This window comes from Frankliniella occidentalis, unplaced genomic scaffold, assembly GCF_000697945.3.
Source record: "Frankliniella occidentalis isolate FOCC.00 unplaced genomic scaffold, Focc_3.1 Scaffold216, whole genome shotgun sequence".
Lineage (NCBI taxonomy): Eukaryota > Metazoa > Arthropoda > Insecta > Thysanoptera > Thripidae > Frankliniella > Frankliniella occidentalis.
In genome coordinates, this window is record NW_026267342.1 from 548,844 (window position 1) to 561,749 (window position 12,906).

Sequence of the window (12,906 nt, forward strand, 5' to 3'; positions counted from 1 at the left end):
TAGATCAGGCTGCGTGGTATTTTATATATTAAATATACGACCGATGGTACAGGGTTCTCACCAGCGCACTGGAGATTATGCACTTCTGCCAGGCCTTGTCCCAAACAGTCATACTGATATTTTTATCTCTGTTTTTATTTTTGTTGCTGCCGCCGCTGCTGTCGCATCATTGTCTCACTGAATTGCCCTCTGACAGGAAGTGTTTTCATGTGAAAATGTGTGACATTTATGTACTCATATTATGGCACGGGACAAGGCCCTTATTTGTTGTTTATTTTTCCACTTCTCTTTTTTACTATCTTTTCTTTCTTACTGTTTACGCTTCTGTTCTTCCTCAACACACCTCCTCTGCTTAACGACGTACAGTGTATTTAAGGAGAAACAGTTTTGCTCCATTCTTGCAGGTCTTAATTCTATTTTTCACTTTTAATAAACTTAGCTCACACAGGTCATTTGCATAGCGTGTGCTCCCGCACAAAACGCTCTTTTCTCTGAGTATACAATGTGGACTGAGCTGTGCATGTACATTGCTGGTAGCTCTCGAACGTTATACCTAATCATGTCCCACGTCCCCGACAATTTACGGGCTTGTGTCGTAATGGCCTACTTATAGCGAGGACACACAAAATATAAATGAAAATCCTCTTGCTTTGTTGGACGTACCTAAGAGTCTCTGGTGGAGTTCGGAGTTGGTGGAGTTGGGCTTTGGTGTGTTTGTGTGAGGGTTGGGTTGAGTAGTTTGTCGGGTGGGTATAGGCGACGAGGCCCCGGTCCCGGACAACGGCATCAAACCCACCTTCACCGAACGACCCGTGATTCGGCAAACGGACGACGGCAACAGTGTCATCATCGAGTGCAGAGTGGTCGGCGAGCCCAAGCCCTCAGTTCAGTGGTAAGTCTTGGCACCAGCATTATTTATCCCGGAAACAAAGAACGAGCTCAGCAGACCTTAGAAAACACAACTTGGAATTGGTTTCAGGTTCCGATCTGGCAAGGAACTAAAGGAGGGCGGCCGGCTTGCGATGACATTGGAGGTGGACGAGGTGCTGTACTTCATGGCTCGCCTGCAAATCACCGGCGTAGCTATTGAGGATGCCGGCGAGTACAAGGCGGTGGCTAGTAACGCTAACGGGACCTGTCAAGCTACCATCAATCTCAACTTCGACACTTCAAGCGACAAACCGAAGTGAGCTTCAAGTCAACCATAGTACGAGTGTGTTTAGAGATTCCTGAATTAGGATCTCCTTCTGTCGTGTGAAGTCCTCATTGTCCTATCTAAAAACTCTTACTGGCCAGGGTTCTTTCTTTTCCCTAGTCATTTCGTAATGCCAAGGCACTCGGCATGGTATCACGATTTGACAATGCTTTGCGTGTTTCATCTAGAATCCCCGACGGGAAGGCTCCGCGATTCCCGAAGAAACCGACCATTCGCCAGGAAGGAGAGGTGCTCATCATGGAGTGCATCCTGGAAGGCAACCCTGCCCCCGAGATTACCTGGTTTCAGGGCCAAAAGGTCATTTCAGATACTAACCGAGTGCGTATGTCACGCAAGTCCATGGGCAAGGACACGTACCTCCTCACGTTGGAAGTGTCAAATCCAACGAGAGAGGATGGTGGGAACTACAGGTGTAATGCCTTCAACATATATGGCGAGAGCAATGCCAATATTGCACTCAACTTCCAAGGTACGCCTTCGCAGAGCTTCTTTCCTTGCATGTACTCCCTAATCCCAGCACGCTTTTCCGCAGGCAATTTTGCAATGGTGCAGGAATTTGGTCACACTAATAAGGTCCTTTGGTCCGGTCTGTACGGCCTGTATATGTGTATATAAATGTGTATATATGTAAATGTATAATTTTATTCCAAACAAATCACCTCATAGAAGTAGGAAATTTAAAAACTGCTTCTGTGGCGCACGATATATATTGTGATTTGGTCTCGTGGTTTATGGATGTCATGGGAATGTATCAAACCTGTCAAAACTATCCTGTCGTCTTTCCTGTTTCTCGATTCTTACCACGCCTGCTCGTTACTTTCAGTTTCTCTTTTACGATGGTACTATACTTCTAGCATGAGCCACTGAACCATTCTGTATATAGTGCACTTGTTGAGTTTGGGCAATGTCGCATGATTGACTTTCAGTTGCGGTGAGCGAGATCCAGGCAGTTTGGAGCGTGGTGAGATTTCTGTCTGCTTTACCCCTGAAATTGTCTTTTTGATTTTCTGAATTATCAGTATTTGGAATTTTGAAAAAGAAAAAAAAGAAAAAAAAGAAAAAAAACCGATGGTACGAATCAAATGATGTCGTGTATACAATACTCATGATTTATGACGTTTCAGGCGGAGATGATGCAGGTTTTGCCCCATCATTCGTCGAGAAACCTAAAATCATTCCAAACGAGACCGGCACTCTTATTACAATGAAGTGTAAGTGCAAAGCGAAACCGAAACCTGACGTTACGTGGTTTAGAGGCACTACAGTTGTTAAAGAGACGTCAAAAATAAAAATTAAAGTCGTCGAAGCTGGCGAAGATACCTACGAACTATCTCTTGAAATTAAGGTATAATTTATTCGTTTCAGAACTGTGATAATGTTGTGCAGTTTTATTTTATTTTACACAAATTTGTTAATTTCAGGATCCGGCAGGACCAGATGGAGGCACTTACAAGTGCCATGTAAAGAACGAATTCGGCGAAAGTAATGCTAATCTTAATTTAAACATCGAGGCAGAACCTGAACCCGAAGGTGACGGACCAGTATTCGTGGACAAACCACGCATCGTTTCCGAACAAAACGGTAAATTAGTTATTATGGACTGTCGTGTAAAGGCGGATCCTAAGCCCACCATCGTATGGACGCGCGATGGTAAAGAGGTAAAGGAAAGCTCTAAGATCACGATGAAAGTAGAGGCAAAAGGTGACGTTTACTACATCAGACTGGAGCTTAAGGTCGGTGCATTTTGACTTTTTGGCATTATGTACTCGTGCGTTACAACCTAGTGACTAATTAAATCCTTCAATTTTGTACAGGACCCACAACTGGAAGACTCTGGTCTATATAAATGTAATATCAAGAACAGCCTAGGGGAATTGAATGCCAACTTAACCCTCAACATCGAAAGTAAGACTATTTCATCATCGGCTTACTCAAAACTCTTAATTATTTCAGATCCTTATTTCGTGTATTTATCTGATTTACAGTCATCCCTGTCATCAGAGAAAGACCAAAGATCATTAAGGTTGTGAAGAAAAAGACTGTTATTGTGGAGTGTCACGTTCAATCTAAGTTTGCTCCTCAATGTACCTGGTTTAAAGAAACATCGGCGGTCAAAGAAGACTCTCGGCACACAATTCATGTTACGCAAGTTAAAGAAGGCGAATTCTCGGTGAAGCTTGAAATTGAGAACATAAAGGAAACAGATAAGGGCTCATACAAACTTGTTGCCAAAAACGAAAAGGGTGAAACTGCGTCACAAACAGTCGAGCTTACAGATATTCCTAAGGATGAAGAAGAGAAGCCGAAACCGAAGGGTGATAAGCCGAAAATAAGCAAGGGACTTAAACCTCAGGTATATGATATTGCAGTTTTATTCGTTAACTGGGGGAGAAATCCGACCAATACTGTAAACTGCCGTTCTTACCACAAGCATCTTCTGTCGCAGCTATTTTCTTTTTTAAAAAGTAACTCGTAATGTGTTTTAACTTTTCGCCCTTTCCTCATTTTTGCAGACAGTTGATGAGGCCAAACCAGCCGAGTTTTCCGTGAAATTGATTAAGACGGAGATGAAGGCAACAGTTGTGTGGTATAAGTAAGTACTTTTTGACCCTTTTGTACACACAATTGCCGAACCAATTTTTCCGACGTAATGATTTCCATTTAATTTTGTGTCAATTCTCAGAAACAACGTGGTTATAAAAGAGAGGGAGATGCATCAGTCATTTGATGGGACAACAGCAACACTGCAAATTGCAAGCTGCAAAGTTGAACACGCTGCATCATATAAGGTCGTGATTACAAACGAGTTTGGAAGCGATGATTCCGAAGCAGACCTCAAAGTCACTGAAAAGAAAAAACCACCAGAAAAGGTATGAAGCAAAGTAGACTTACCATACACATTTCTTTCACGTATTTCTTCCATAAGAATGCAGGTATTTAATCACGCTTTTGTGCTTAAATCACTTCTTTATTAGCACAAGAAATATATATTTGAACTGGCACCGATATCGTCTCATACATTTGGTCTTAGCGTATGTAATCATTGTTCATGTGGAATCCGTGGCTGAATTCAGGCATGACTATGATTTTCCCCTTTCGAGCACGACTTAAAGTTCCTCTCGTGGAGCAGAACCGCCAGGCTAGAGTGTAGGTTTTAGACACGTCTGAGGTTTCCCCTCCTCTTGTTATGCAGATGCAAAGTTGGGTTTTCCCCGTTTTCTTGAATTCCAGTTTTAGATTCACACAGCCCAGCCTTTCCGTCTTTGGATCTTGATTGAGTGCTATGTGTTCTGTACGTGCACTGTCCCAGAATGTGTCTTGTATTTAACAATGCATGGTTTTTTTTAACAGAAGGAAGAGGAGAAGAAAAAGGAAGAAGAGAAAAAATCAGAGGAAAAGAAGGTTGAAGAGAAGAAAAAGATTGAAGAGAAGAAAGTCGACGAGAAAAAGATAGAGGAGAAGAAGGTCGAGAAGAAGGTTGAGGTGAAGAAATCAGAGGAGAAGAAAGTCGAAGAAAAGAAGGTCGAGGAAAAGAAAGAGGAGAAGGTCGAGAAAAAGGTATACGACAAAATAGTGTACTTTGCCTATCCTTGATGTGACGATTGCGTGTATGAGGTGTGCATGATTGCGTTTGACGTGCCTCAAATTAGCTGTGTGCTTTCGTTTCCTTATCCAAACTAAATCAACATTTTGCATTGATAATGGCCATTGTTCAATAGTGTTTTGATTTTTCCTCGATTTTTTTTTTGTCTTAATACTGTATTTTTTTGGAAACCTGTACGGTTTTTTACCGCAGGTAACAGGCTAGTATGCTCAGCTGCTTTAGTACTGCGCCGTAATTTTTTGCCTTTTTATTTCAACAGTACCTTTATTTTCATTGCTTTTTAATTTTTTGAGTTGAGTTAATTTTTCAAATATTTTTTTTTCAGGGTCCTCCTCGAACGGTAAGCAAAATTATCGTTCGTGTTATGTGTTCTTTGTTGTGTGTATGTTGTTTGAATGATCCCATGTGGACCAATCTTTTTTCTGATGGGGAAAACAAGTTGATTTTACGATCATAAAATTTACTTCTTAATAGTAAACCTTTTCGATTCCAACTGGTGCACGACTTTTTCTGTCGTAAAGTCGCTTGCTTTCCTCGTTTCTCGTACTTTTGTAGCATGGGATCCTATTGTTGTTCAAACCACTGTCCGATACTAAGGAAGGCTAGCCTAAGAACTTAAAACATAAACCAAAAACACTGAACATAAACATTTCTCACAGATCGACAACGAAGTGGAGAGTGTCGGGGACAGTCGACAGAAGGTGAACGATGACAAGGTAAAACTTGACAATTTTGCATAAAATCGCAGCACTGTTACTCATCCATAGCAAATAATTCATAACGAGGGGCCACTACTTCAAAAATGCTTGCACACCTGATTTGAGGATTAAGATTTCATGGGATTTGATGATTTTTCTCCGGATTTCTAGGATTTCAAGTATTTTACGAGATTTTATAGGATCTCACAGGATTTCATAGGATATCACAAGACGTCTGCAGATTTCGTGGGGCTTCGTTGGGATTTCATGGGTTTGCCTACCCAGTGTGTTGCAGCGAGGCGTTATCACGGTATATAATGGATTTACAAAACGATTTCGTGAGGCCTAAAAGACACCACGGGACTATAGGAATATTTCATGGGGCATGAGAAGGATTTCAAGGGATTTCGGAAAGATTTCGTGTGATTTCGGAATGGTTTCAAGGATTTCTAAGGGATTTCATGGATTTCCAAGGGTTTCCCCGGGTTTCAAAAATTAGAAAGGGATTTCACGGGTTGCAAGCGATATCCGAAGGACTTCCGGGATATCTGAAGTGATTTCTGGGGTCAGCTACACCGGATTTCATTAGTTGTGGCCCACTCGATTCATTATTAACAACAACAACAACAACAAAGCAATTTGTGCAGCGTAAAACAAGCTTCTCATCATAGAACACGTCAAGTACTGTTCACCACTCGATCCATTAGCTCATTTTGAAGGCTACGCATACATATTAACTCTTAAAATCACATTAGACATATTGTGTATTTCCTCTGTCAGCATGGCCCCTTTTCGTTTGCCTGATGTACCCTGTGTTTTTTTGCTGTTGAAAGGACCTTCTGAAAAAGCCGGAAGTCAAAAAGCCAGCGGACAAGAAAGACGACAAGGTGAGTTCCCCTATATCATTCCTACCCTTCCAACCCTTCGTGCTCTACTTTGACAATCTGTTCAACATTCACATTGATACACAAATGCCACTCTTATTAGTCCCACCTTGTTAGTGTTTGTACGGTATTCGGTGCTCATATTAGACTATTCTTCGACCTTTTAATGAAGTTACATTAAGTTAACTCTGTCGTTTGGGCATATCATATCTTTGTTTATCACAATTAAGGAATTTTCTATTTGCAACAATACCATAAACTACGATATTCAAATGGATGGCATGTTACTTATGTCTTTAACTCTCGCCCAGAGAGGACGCCCATAACGAACCTGTCAAAGTCAGCCTATAGCAACTCTCAAAGCGCCTGAGAGGTAGGCAACATCTTGCTCATATTGCATGTGTGTACTGTGGGATAGCCTACCCTGAGTCTCGCAGGCGCCGAGCCTCTGTGCTATCAGGCGCGGTATAAGAGGGGGGCGACAGGGGGGCGATGCACTGTAGGTTGCCTACATACAGGGGTTTTGTAGCACAAATTACCCACCTTTCAGGCAGCTCACTCGACCCCCCCCCCCCCTATACCGCGCCTGTGTGATATGTGGAATACATCTGAGAAAATCGGACGTACTTTCTAGATGATCTACATTTCCACAACTACTCGTTGATGTGATTTCTTTGCTCATATTTTTCGACATTCTATAGGATCATGTGTTAGACTTATTACGCGGTTATGCAAGACGTTTTCCTGCCTCTTTATGTTCGATGGTAAACATTTTGACAGCATCGGTAAAACGAAGAGGATTGCACTTTTACCAGAATAACTTGAAGATTCTGTCCCGAAGATATCTTGCTAGATACTCTGCGTCATTCTTGAGCTGTTATTGTGCAGGATGACACTACCGAACCCGGCAAGCCGTGGGGTAGGACTTTATTACGAAAAGCTCCACCACCAAAGCCCCAACCTACGAAGTACGAAAGTTTCCTAGATGTGACGCTTAAACCAGTTGAGCGAGCTGCTGCGTTAAAGCTCGCAGCGGCGAAGAAAGCAGAAGAGGAGGAGCAGGTGACCCAGCAAATAAGCTTGCAACTGCATTCGTCTTGTCCATCTATGTAGAGCCCGTTAGTGTCGAGGGGCCCCCCACTCGAGTGTGCAGCGAGTTGGCGAGATAACTTCTCGAAGCGAGTTTGGCGTGAGTTCTCACGAGTTTCGTGAATTTTCGCGAGTTTTGACGCGAGTTGGGCACGGCCCGATTTGGCGAGTGGGGGACCCCTTGGTCAGTGTAGCTTTTGCCATTGCTGGAAGGGTGTGCCTTTGAATCTTCGAAAATTCAATGTGCACGGCAGGTGGCCCATGGAATGTGTGCTGCTGGTATCATTGGCGCTAGTGCCAATTAGATAGATGGTCTGGCCGCCTCATGCCGGTTGAGGAGCAGGACAGTCGAAGAACACGTCAGGTACAAGACGAGTGTCCCTGCCTGCGTTTTAGCGACGGTCCGGTGACTGGCCTGGCGATCGTTGACTGGCAATCTGCCGTCACCTGGGAGGTCGGTGGTAGTGGTTTGACATACAGCTTTTCTATTGCCTATAGGGCTATGGGATGGATGGACGGGTTGCTGGCCACGAAAGGCAACATTTTAATTGTACGGATATGAAGGGCATTTATTTTCTGAATGGGAAATACAGCTTCTGTAATTTACTGGACGAATATGGGAAAACCGCCTTCCGCTCGTAACCCACTCTGTAACAACTAGGACGAATCAGTGAAGTGCGAGCAGCAGGCAGTGACCTTGAACGCTAGGCTGAGCCTCAGTCGCAATCGCACGATAATTTTGTCGACTTGAACGGACGTATCTCTCTTCCCTAAAGACTCCGATTGTTTTAGCGCGCCACGTTATCAATGTGCAGTGCAAGTGAAGCAAAATCCACGTACCGGGTGATTCATAGAAGACGCAGGTGCGGGCGGGTTTGCCTACCCAAGGCCCCGCACCGCTCTGCCCGTAAGGCGCCATAGGCCCGGTGGGTAGGGAAACCTGCCCGCACCTGCGTCTTCTATGAATCACCCGGTACAAAAGAGAAAGATTTGCCTTTGTTTGAGCGTGACATCAGCAGCACAATGCCATTCTACTACTTGTCAAAGACTTCCAGCAATTGGTATTTTATATTTTTTTGGATGCAGCTATGTCATGTGAAGTCCTTCTGCACGCTCTAGTTTCGTGCCTAGACGAAACACCATTTCCTCTTCAAACCTTCCATGTTTGTTTCTCTTCTGTTGACGTGCGTTCTTTCGCGCCTTTGTGTCTCTTCATTGGGCATGCCTTCAAGACTCCTGCGGCCACCTGCATCTGCATGGACATAAATGGTCGCGCTAAATCAGCCTGGACAAGGCTATGATAAACTCTGCCTAAATGGCAGTATACTTTCATAAACACGCCTGCCTGCACATCTTAAAGACAGAAGATCACAATTTTAAAAGTTACATTAAAAAGCAACTGCTCTTGTGCAGGTTGCATCTGTGTAAAAATTTAACTGACTTGTAATCATTAATCAATTGTAAATTACATGAATTATACTTTATTTTTATTATATTAGAAATGTTGGAACCGAGCAATAAAGATATCTGCACCTTTTAGCTCCGACTGGCAGCATCATCCTTGAGCCGAAAGTCGTCCCTTAGATTGGACACTTTCGAAAAGGTATGGGGTCTGTTTCCTGTTAGTACCTTACCTTTCCCTTCCTAAACATAAATTCGTCAGTACTGTTATTACGATCTCAATTGTAGCTCAACAAGTCTGGAAAAAATTGTAAATTAACTTTGCTCAAGTTTTCTACCATCCTATGTTACGTGCAGAACACCGAGGAAACCAATGGTTCATCCCCCGCATCACCGAAATCTTCAGCGCCACCTTCGAGGATAGGGTCTCTCAAGGAAAAGGAAGGAGCTCCAGAAGAGAAGCCTCTCCTTAAGAGAAGGCCTGTTCAAAAGCAAGAAGAAAAACAGGACAGCTTCCTTAATGTGCAGCTTAAACCCCTCACCAAAGAAGAGAAAGAGAAGAGGGAAAAAGAGAGATTAGCAAAGCAAGAGCTTAAGGTGAGGTGGCCTCACTGCGTGATTGTCGCTACTACAAAAGGCTACTGGCTGTTTAAATGTCTGCAATAAATATGTTGTTAGCTAAATAATTCACTGAATAAACTATGTTTCAAGTAAATCAACTACTGATCAAAGGCAACCCATGTCTAAAGCAATAAAAGCTTTTGTGTCCTACGCACGAGCTAAGTTGTTTGACGGCGGGTGTTGTCTCTAAACAACTCGACACACTGTCGAGGTTAAACATGACTTCCTAAACACCACCTAAATAAACACGAGACAATTTTAAATAAGCTACGAAAATTTCGCCGGTATATACAGTGCATTTTAAAATGGCGACCTCCCCAAACGTTTAATTGTATTGGCATAAAATTATCCGTTTTGATGGGACTGTTTTCAAAATGCATTCTAAGTGCTGATATAAATTTATAGTTTCGAACTACTTAACTTAAGCCCCTATGATTGATGTGACCACTTTTTGCTGCAGCTGAAAAACGGAACAGATGATAGGAAATCATCTCTCACTGTAGAAGAGCTAAAGGTACACTTTCCACGTGATAATAAATATGTATACTTCAAATGCGATTTGCTGCAAATTTGTGGTATATGACACGTGAATTCTTTTTGGCGCAGAAACCTGGCGAACGAAGGCTTTCCACGAAAAAAGTCGACGAGGAGGTCGAAACGAAAAGAAAGGCCTCAGTTATTAAAACCGAGGTAACCATCCGTTTTCGTTTAGTTCAGTGCTTGGCTTCCTGCAGCAAAAAAGCCTCATTTGCCTTTTCTTTTCTTTGCTTCACTTAACTTTACTCTGTAGGCTTACTCAAATGGCCCTGGTATGGTACGGTAACAATAAGGCCTGAGCGGTGGCCCTGCTTTCAACCTTAACCACTATTATGAGCGCACGATTTCTCATAGTGGATTCGGAGCGTGCTGGACCCTAGCGGCTGGAGCTGGAAGCACCGCCGCCGCTCAGGCCTCATTCAAGCGCTCAGTTACCGTCCACTTTTAATTAGAACTGACTATGTACAATTTATTGTAGTGGTGAATTCCATTGCTGCAATTTTGTTAACGCTAAACGGTTCGAATCGACACCGTAATGTGTGCAAATAATTCGATAATTTCGTACAAATAAAAGTTACAAATCCATTTAGTATGTAACTGTTAGCACCGTTGACGCGCAGTGCGCTGCTTAAGGCTTTCGCTTCTGGATCTCTCTATCTCAGTTTATAAACCGATCTCTCTTCCTCTCCCTTTCAAAGCGTTTTCGATCGGGCGGGTATGGCCTGAAATTTTAGTCCGCCCAAATCTGTTTTAGACGGGGCTGGGCTAAGATTTTCGGTCAGACCCACCATTGACAACCCTAGTCTCCTGTACCCTCTTCCCCTACCTCACTCCTCCTTTCACTCCCTACCTCACACTCTCTCTCCCTCACAGTCTCTCCTTCCCACTCCCTCCCTCTCACTCCCTCACATTCCTTTCCTCTCAGTCGCCCCTCTCACTCCCTCCCTCTCACTCCCTCTGTTATGGGTGAAATAGACTAATCCTCTCCCTCCGGTCTTCCTTAAGGTTATTCTTGCGCTGAAGCTTACCCACCTGCTGACTAACTTAATTCTACTCATGAATGATTTTGGATTGCTGTAAATAGCTGAGCACCTTGAACCTTTTTTTTCTGCAGGTCACTCAAGAGGGCGATAAAACGCCAATACGAAGGGAATCTGTTAAGGTACACCGTCGTTCCTCAACAATATATTTAATATAGTTCACGAAGTGTCATTGCTCACTCTTGCGATCGTTCCTTCTTCTCTTTTATGATACCACTGCAGTCAATGCTATTGAATTCAAAACATTGCGCGCTTTGACACCTTTTTTATTTGATACAGATTCAAGAGGAATCCTCTGAAGCCCGCCGCAAATCTTCAGTATTCGATAAGGTATATTGCGCTTTAGTATTTTTAGGGCCTTTGCTGCGTGTAAATTTGCTTACCTTGCAGTTCTATGAAAGGATAGGAAGCTTATCAGCTGCTATTTCAATAAGTGAGGTGTTTACATTCGTATACAATGCATTCCTCTAGGGAGACATATGATACTGGGGTAGTTTTAGGTCAATCGACCACTTAAGTTCAATAACTTTATTTGCACTTTGTATTAAGTCACACGTACATATTTTGCATGAAGGAATGAGCAATACATTCATGCGACGTGTTTACGCACTTGGTGCATGTTATATATGAATTTATAAGTGCTTTTGTGTTTGGTCGTTTTTGCACGTGCATCTCCAGACTGAACCAGAAAAGAAACCTACTACCGATGTCAAGGTAGCCTCCAAGGTCCCCGAGAGTGAGGTAAGTCGATTTGTTGTAACATAATTCAGTGAGTTGAAGCTCTTGGCCCAATGGAAAATAAGAAGCATCTTATGACAAATCTCTTGTGGTTCCTGAGCTTTGAACGAGCCTTCCACTTACTATTCAACGTCGGCACAACAGGCTTCTATCGAGTGTATCAAAGCGGACGCTGCAGTGTTGCGGAATTGCATACCCTCTTGTACCGCAGTGGCCATGGCATGACGCCTTATCGATGGATTGAGTATAGTTAAACCCGCAAAACTGCATCGTCCACTCTGACACACAAAGTACAAAGGTGCCCTCACCCTTAGCTCGTCCTCTCTGTATGCACTGAAGTTCTGATGTTTAAGTGTTAGTTACACTAGAAGAACAAAGGTGCGATATCCTTCCTTTCCAAAGGTGCTGAACCCGCTAAAGTGTGTATTTTCAGATTTTCCCAAATATCTGCTAGATGAGCAATCCAATCACATTTTAGGATACATTGTCGCATTCCTCGCAAAATTCCGCGTGAAACGAGCCTACATGTGATATGGTTCAGGGTTCTGATAAGCAGTCAGCAAATGAGAAGCAATTCAAAAAATACAATTTTTGTTATCTATTTATGCCTTTTTGATCTAAACCTCATCACATTAGGCTCGTTCGATGTGGAATTTTGCGTAGATTACGAAAACAGGTCTTACATTCCAATTTTATTCCATAGGAACGAAATATTTCGAAAAAAACTTTAATGCCTTTGGGGTTTTAGTGCCTTTTAAAGGTAGGATATCCTACCTTTGTTTTACCAGTGTATTGGTTTCATCACCAAATGTATTTAAGATTCTGTTTAAAAAAAACATGTGAAACATGTGAAAATCTATGGAATATAAACACATTTTTATGTGAAAATCATAGCTATATTCCCAAATAATATGGAAAATGGAACTGTTTAACTATTACACTGTTAAACTCCTTAATCTGATACAGCCTCAATAGAGTTTTTTGTCACGTCAACTAACACCGAACGCGCTGAGAGTAAGGGCACCTTAAATGTTTGATAAGAAGTATTGATGCGATTGGAAATATGTGGAAATCAGGC

At 42.6% G+C, this 12,906-nt stretch overlaps 1 protein-coding gene across 31 annotated transcripts in view; it reads left to right on the forward strand.

Moving 5' to 3' along the window:
- The window catches only part of LOC113201767 (twitchin), a 66,876-nt gene that overhangs the window by 19,942 nt on the left and 34,028 nt on the right, over positions 1-12,906 (forward strand). For 16 of the 31 annotated variants that reach the window (XM_052272643.1, XM_052272644.1, XM_052272654.1 and 13 more), the window contains exons 6-26: positions 757-892; positions 980-1,186; positions 1,384-1,685; positions 2,341-2,561; positions 2,638-2,949; positions 3,031-3,121; positions 3,202-3,569; positions 3,730-3,809; positions 3,900-4,086; positions 4,568-4,774; positions 5,146-5,160; positions 5,480-5,536; positions 6,352-6,405; positions 7,291-7,464; positions 9,032-9,094; positions 9,250-9,489; positions 9,974-10,027; positions 10,120-10,203; positions 11,165-11,212; positions 11,370-11,420; positions 11,769-11,831. In XM_052272643.1, coding sequence (XP_052128603.1) covers positions 757-892; positions 980-1,186; positions 1,384-1,685; positions 2,341-2,561; positions 2,638-2,949; positions 3,031-3,121; positions 3,202-3,569; positions 3,730-3,809; positions 3,900-4,086; positions 4,568-4,774; positions 5,146-5,160; positions 5,480-5,536; positions 6,352-6,405; positions 7,291-7,464; positions 9,032-9,094; positions 9,250-9,489; positions 9,974-10,027; positions 10,120-10,203; positions 11,165-11,212; positions 11,370-11,420; positions 11,769-11,831 — 3,014 coding nt within the window. Of the gene's footprint in view, positions 1-756; positions 893-979; positions 1,187-1,383; positions 1,686-2,340; positions 2,562-2,637; positions 2,950-3,030; positions 3,122-3,201; positions 3,570-3,729; positions 3,810-3,899; positions 4,087-4,567; positions 4,775-5,145; positions 5,161-5,479; positions 5,537-6,351; positions 6,406-7,290; positions 7,465-7,580; positions 7,946-9,031; positions 9,095-9,249; positions 9,490-9,973; positions 10,028-10,119; positions 10,204-11,164; positions 11,213-11,369; positions 11,421-11,768; positions 11,832-12,906 lie in introns of those variants that run through there. The other 15 variants (XM_052272667.1, XM_052272648.1, XM_052272646.1 and 12 more) reach the window with 15 other exon arrangements.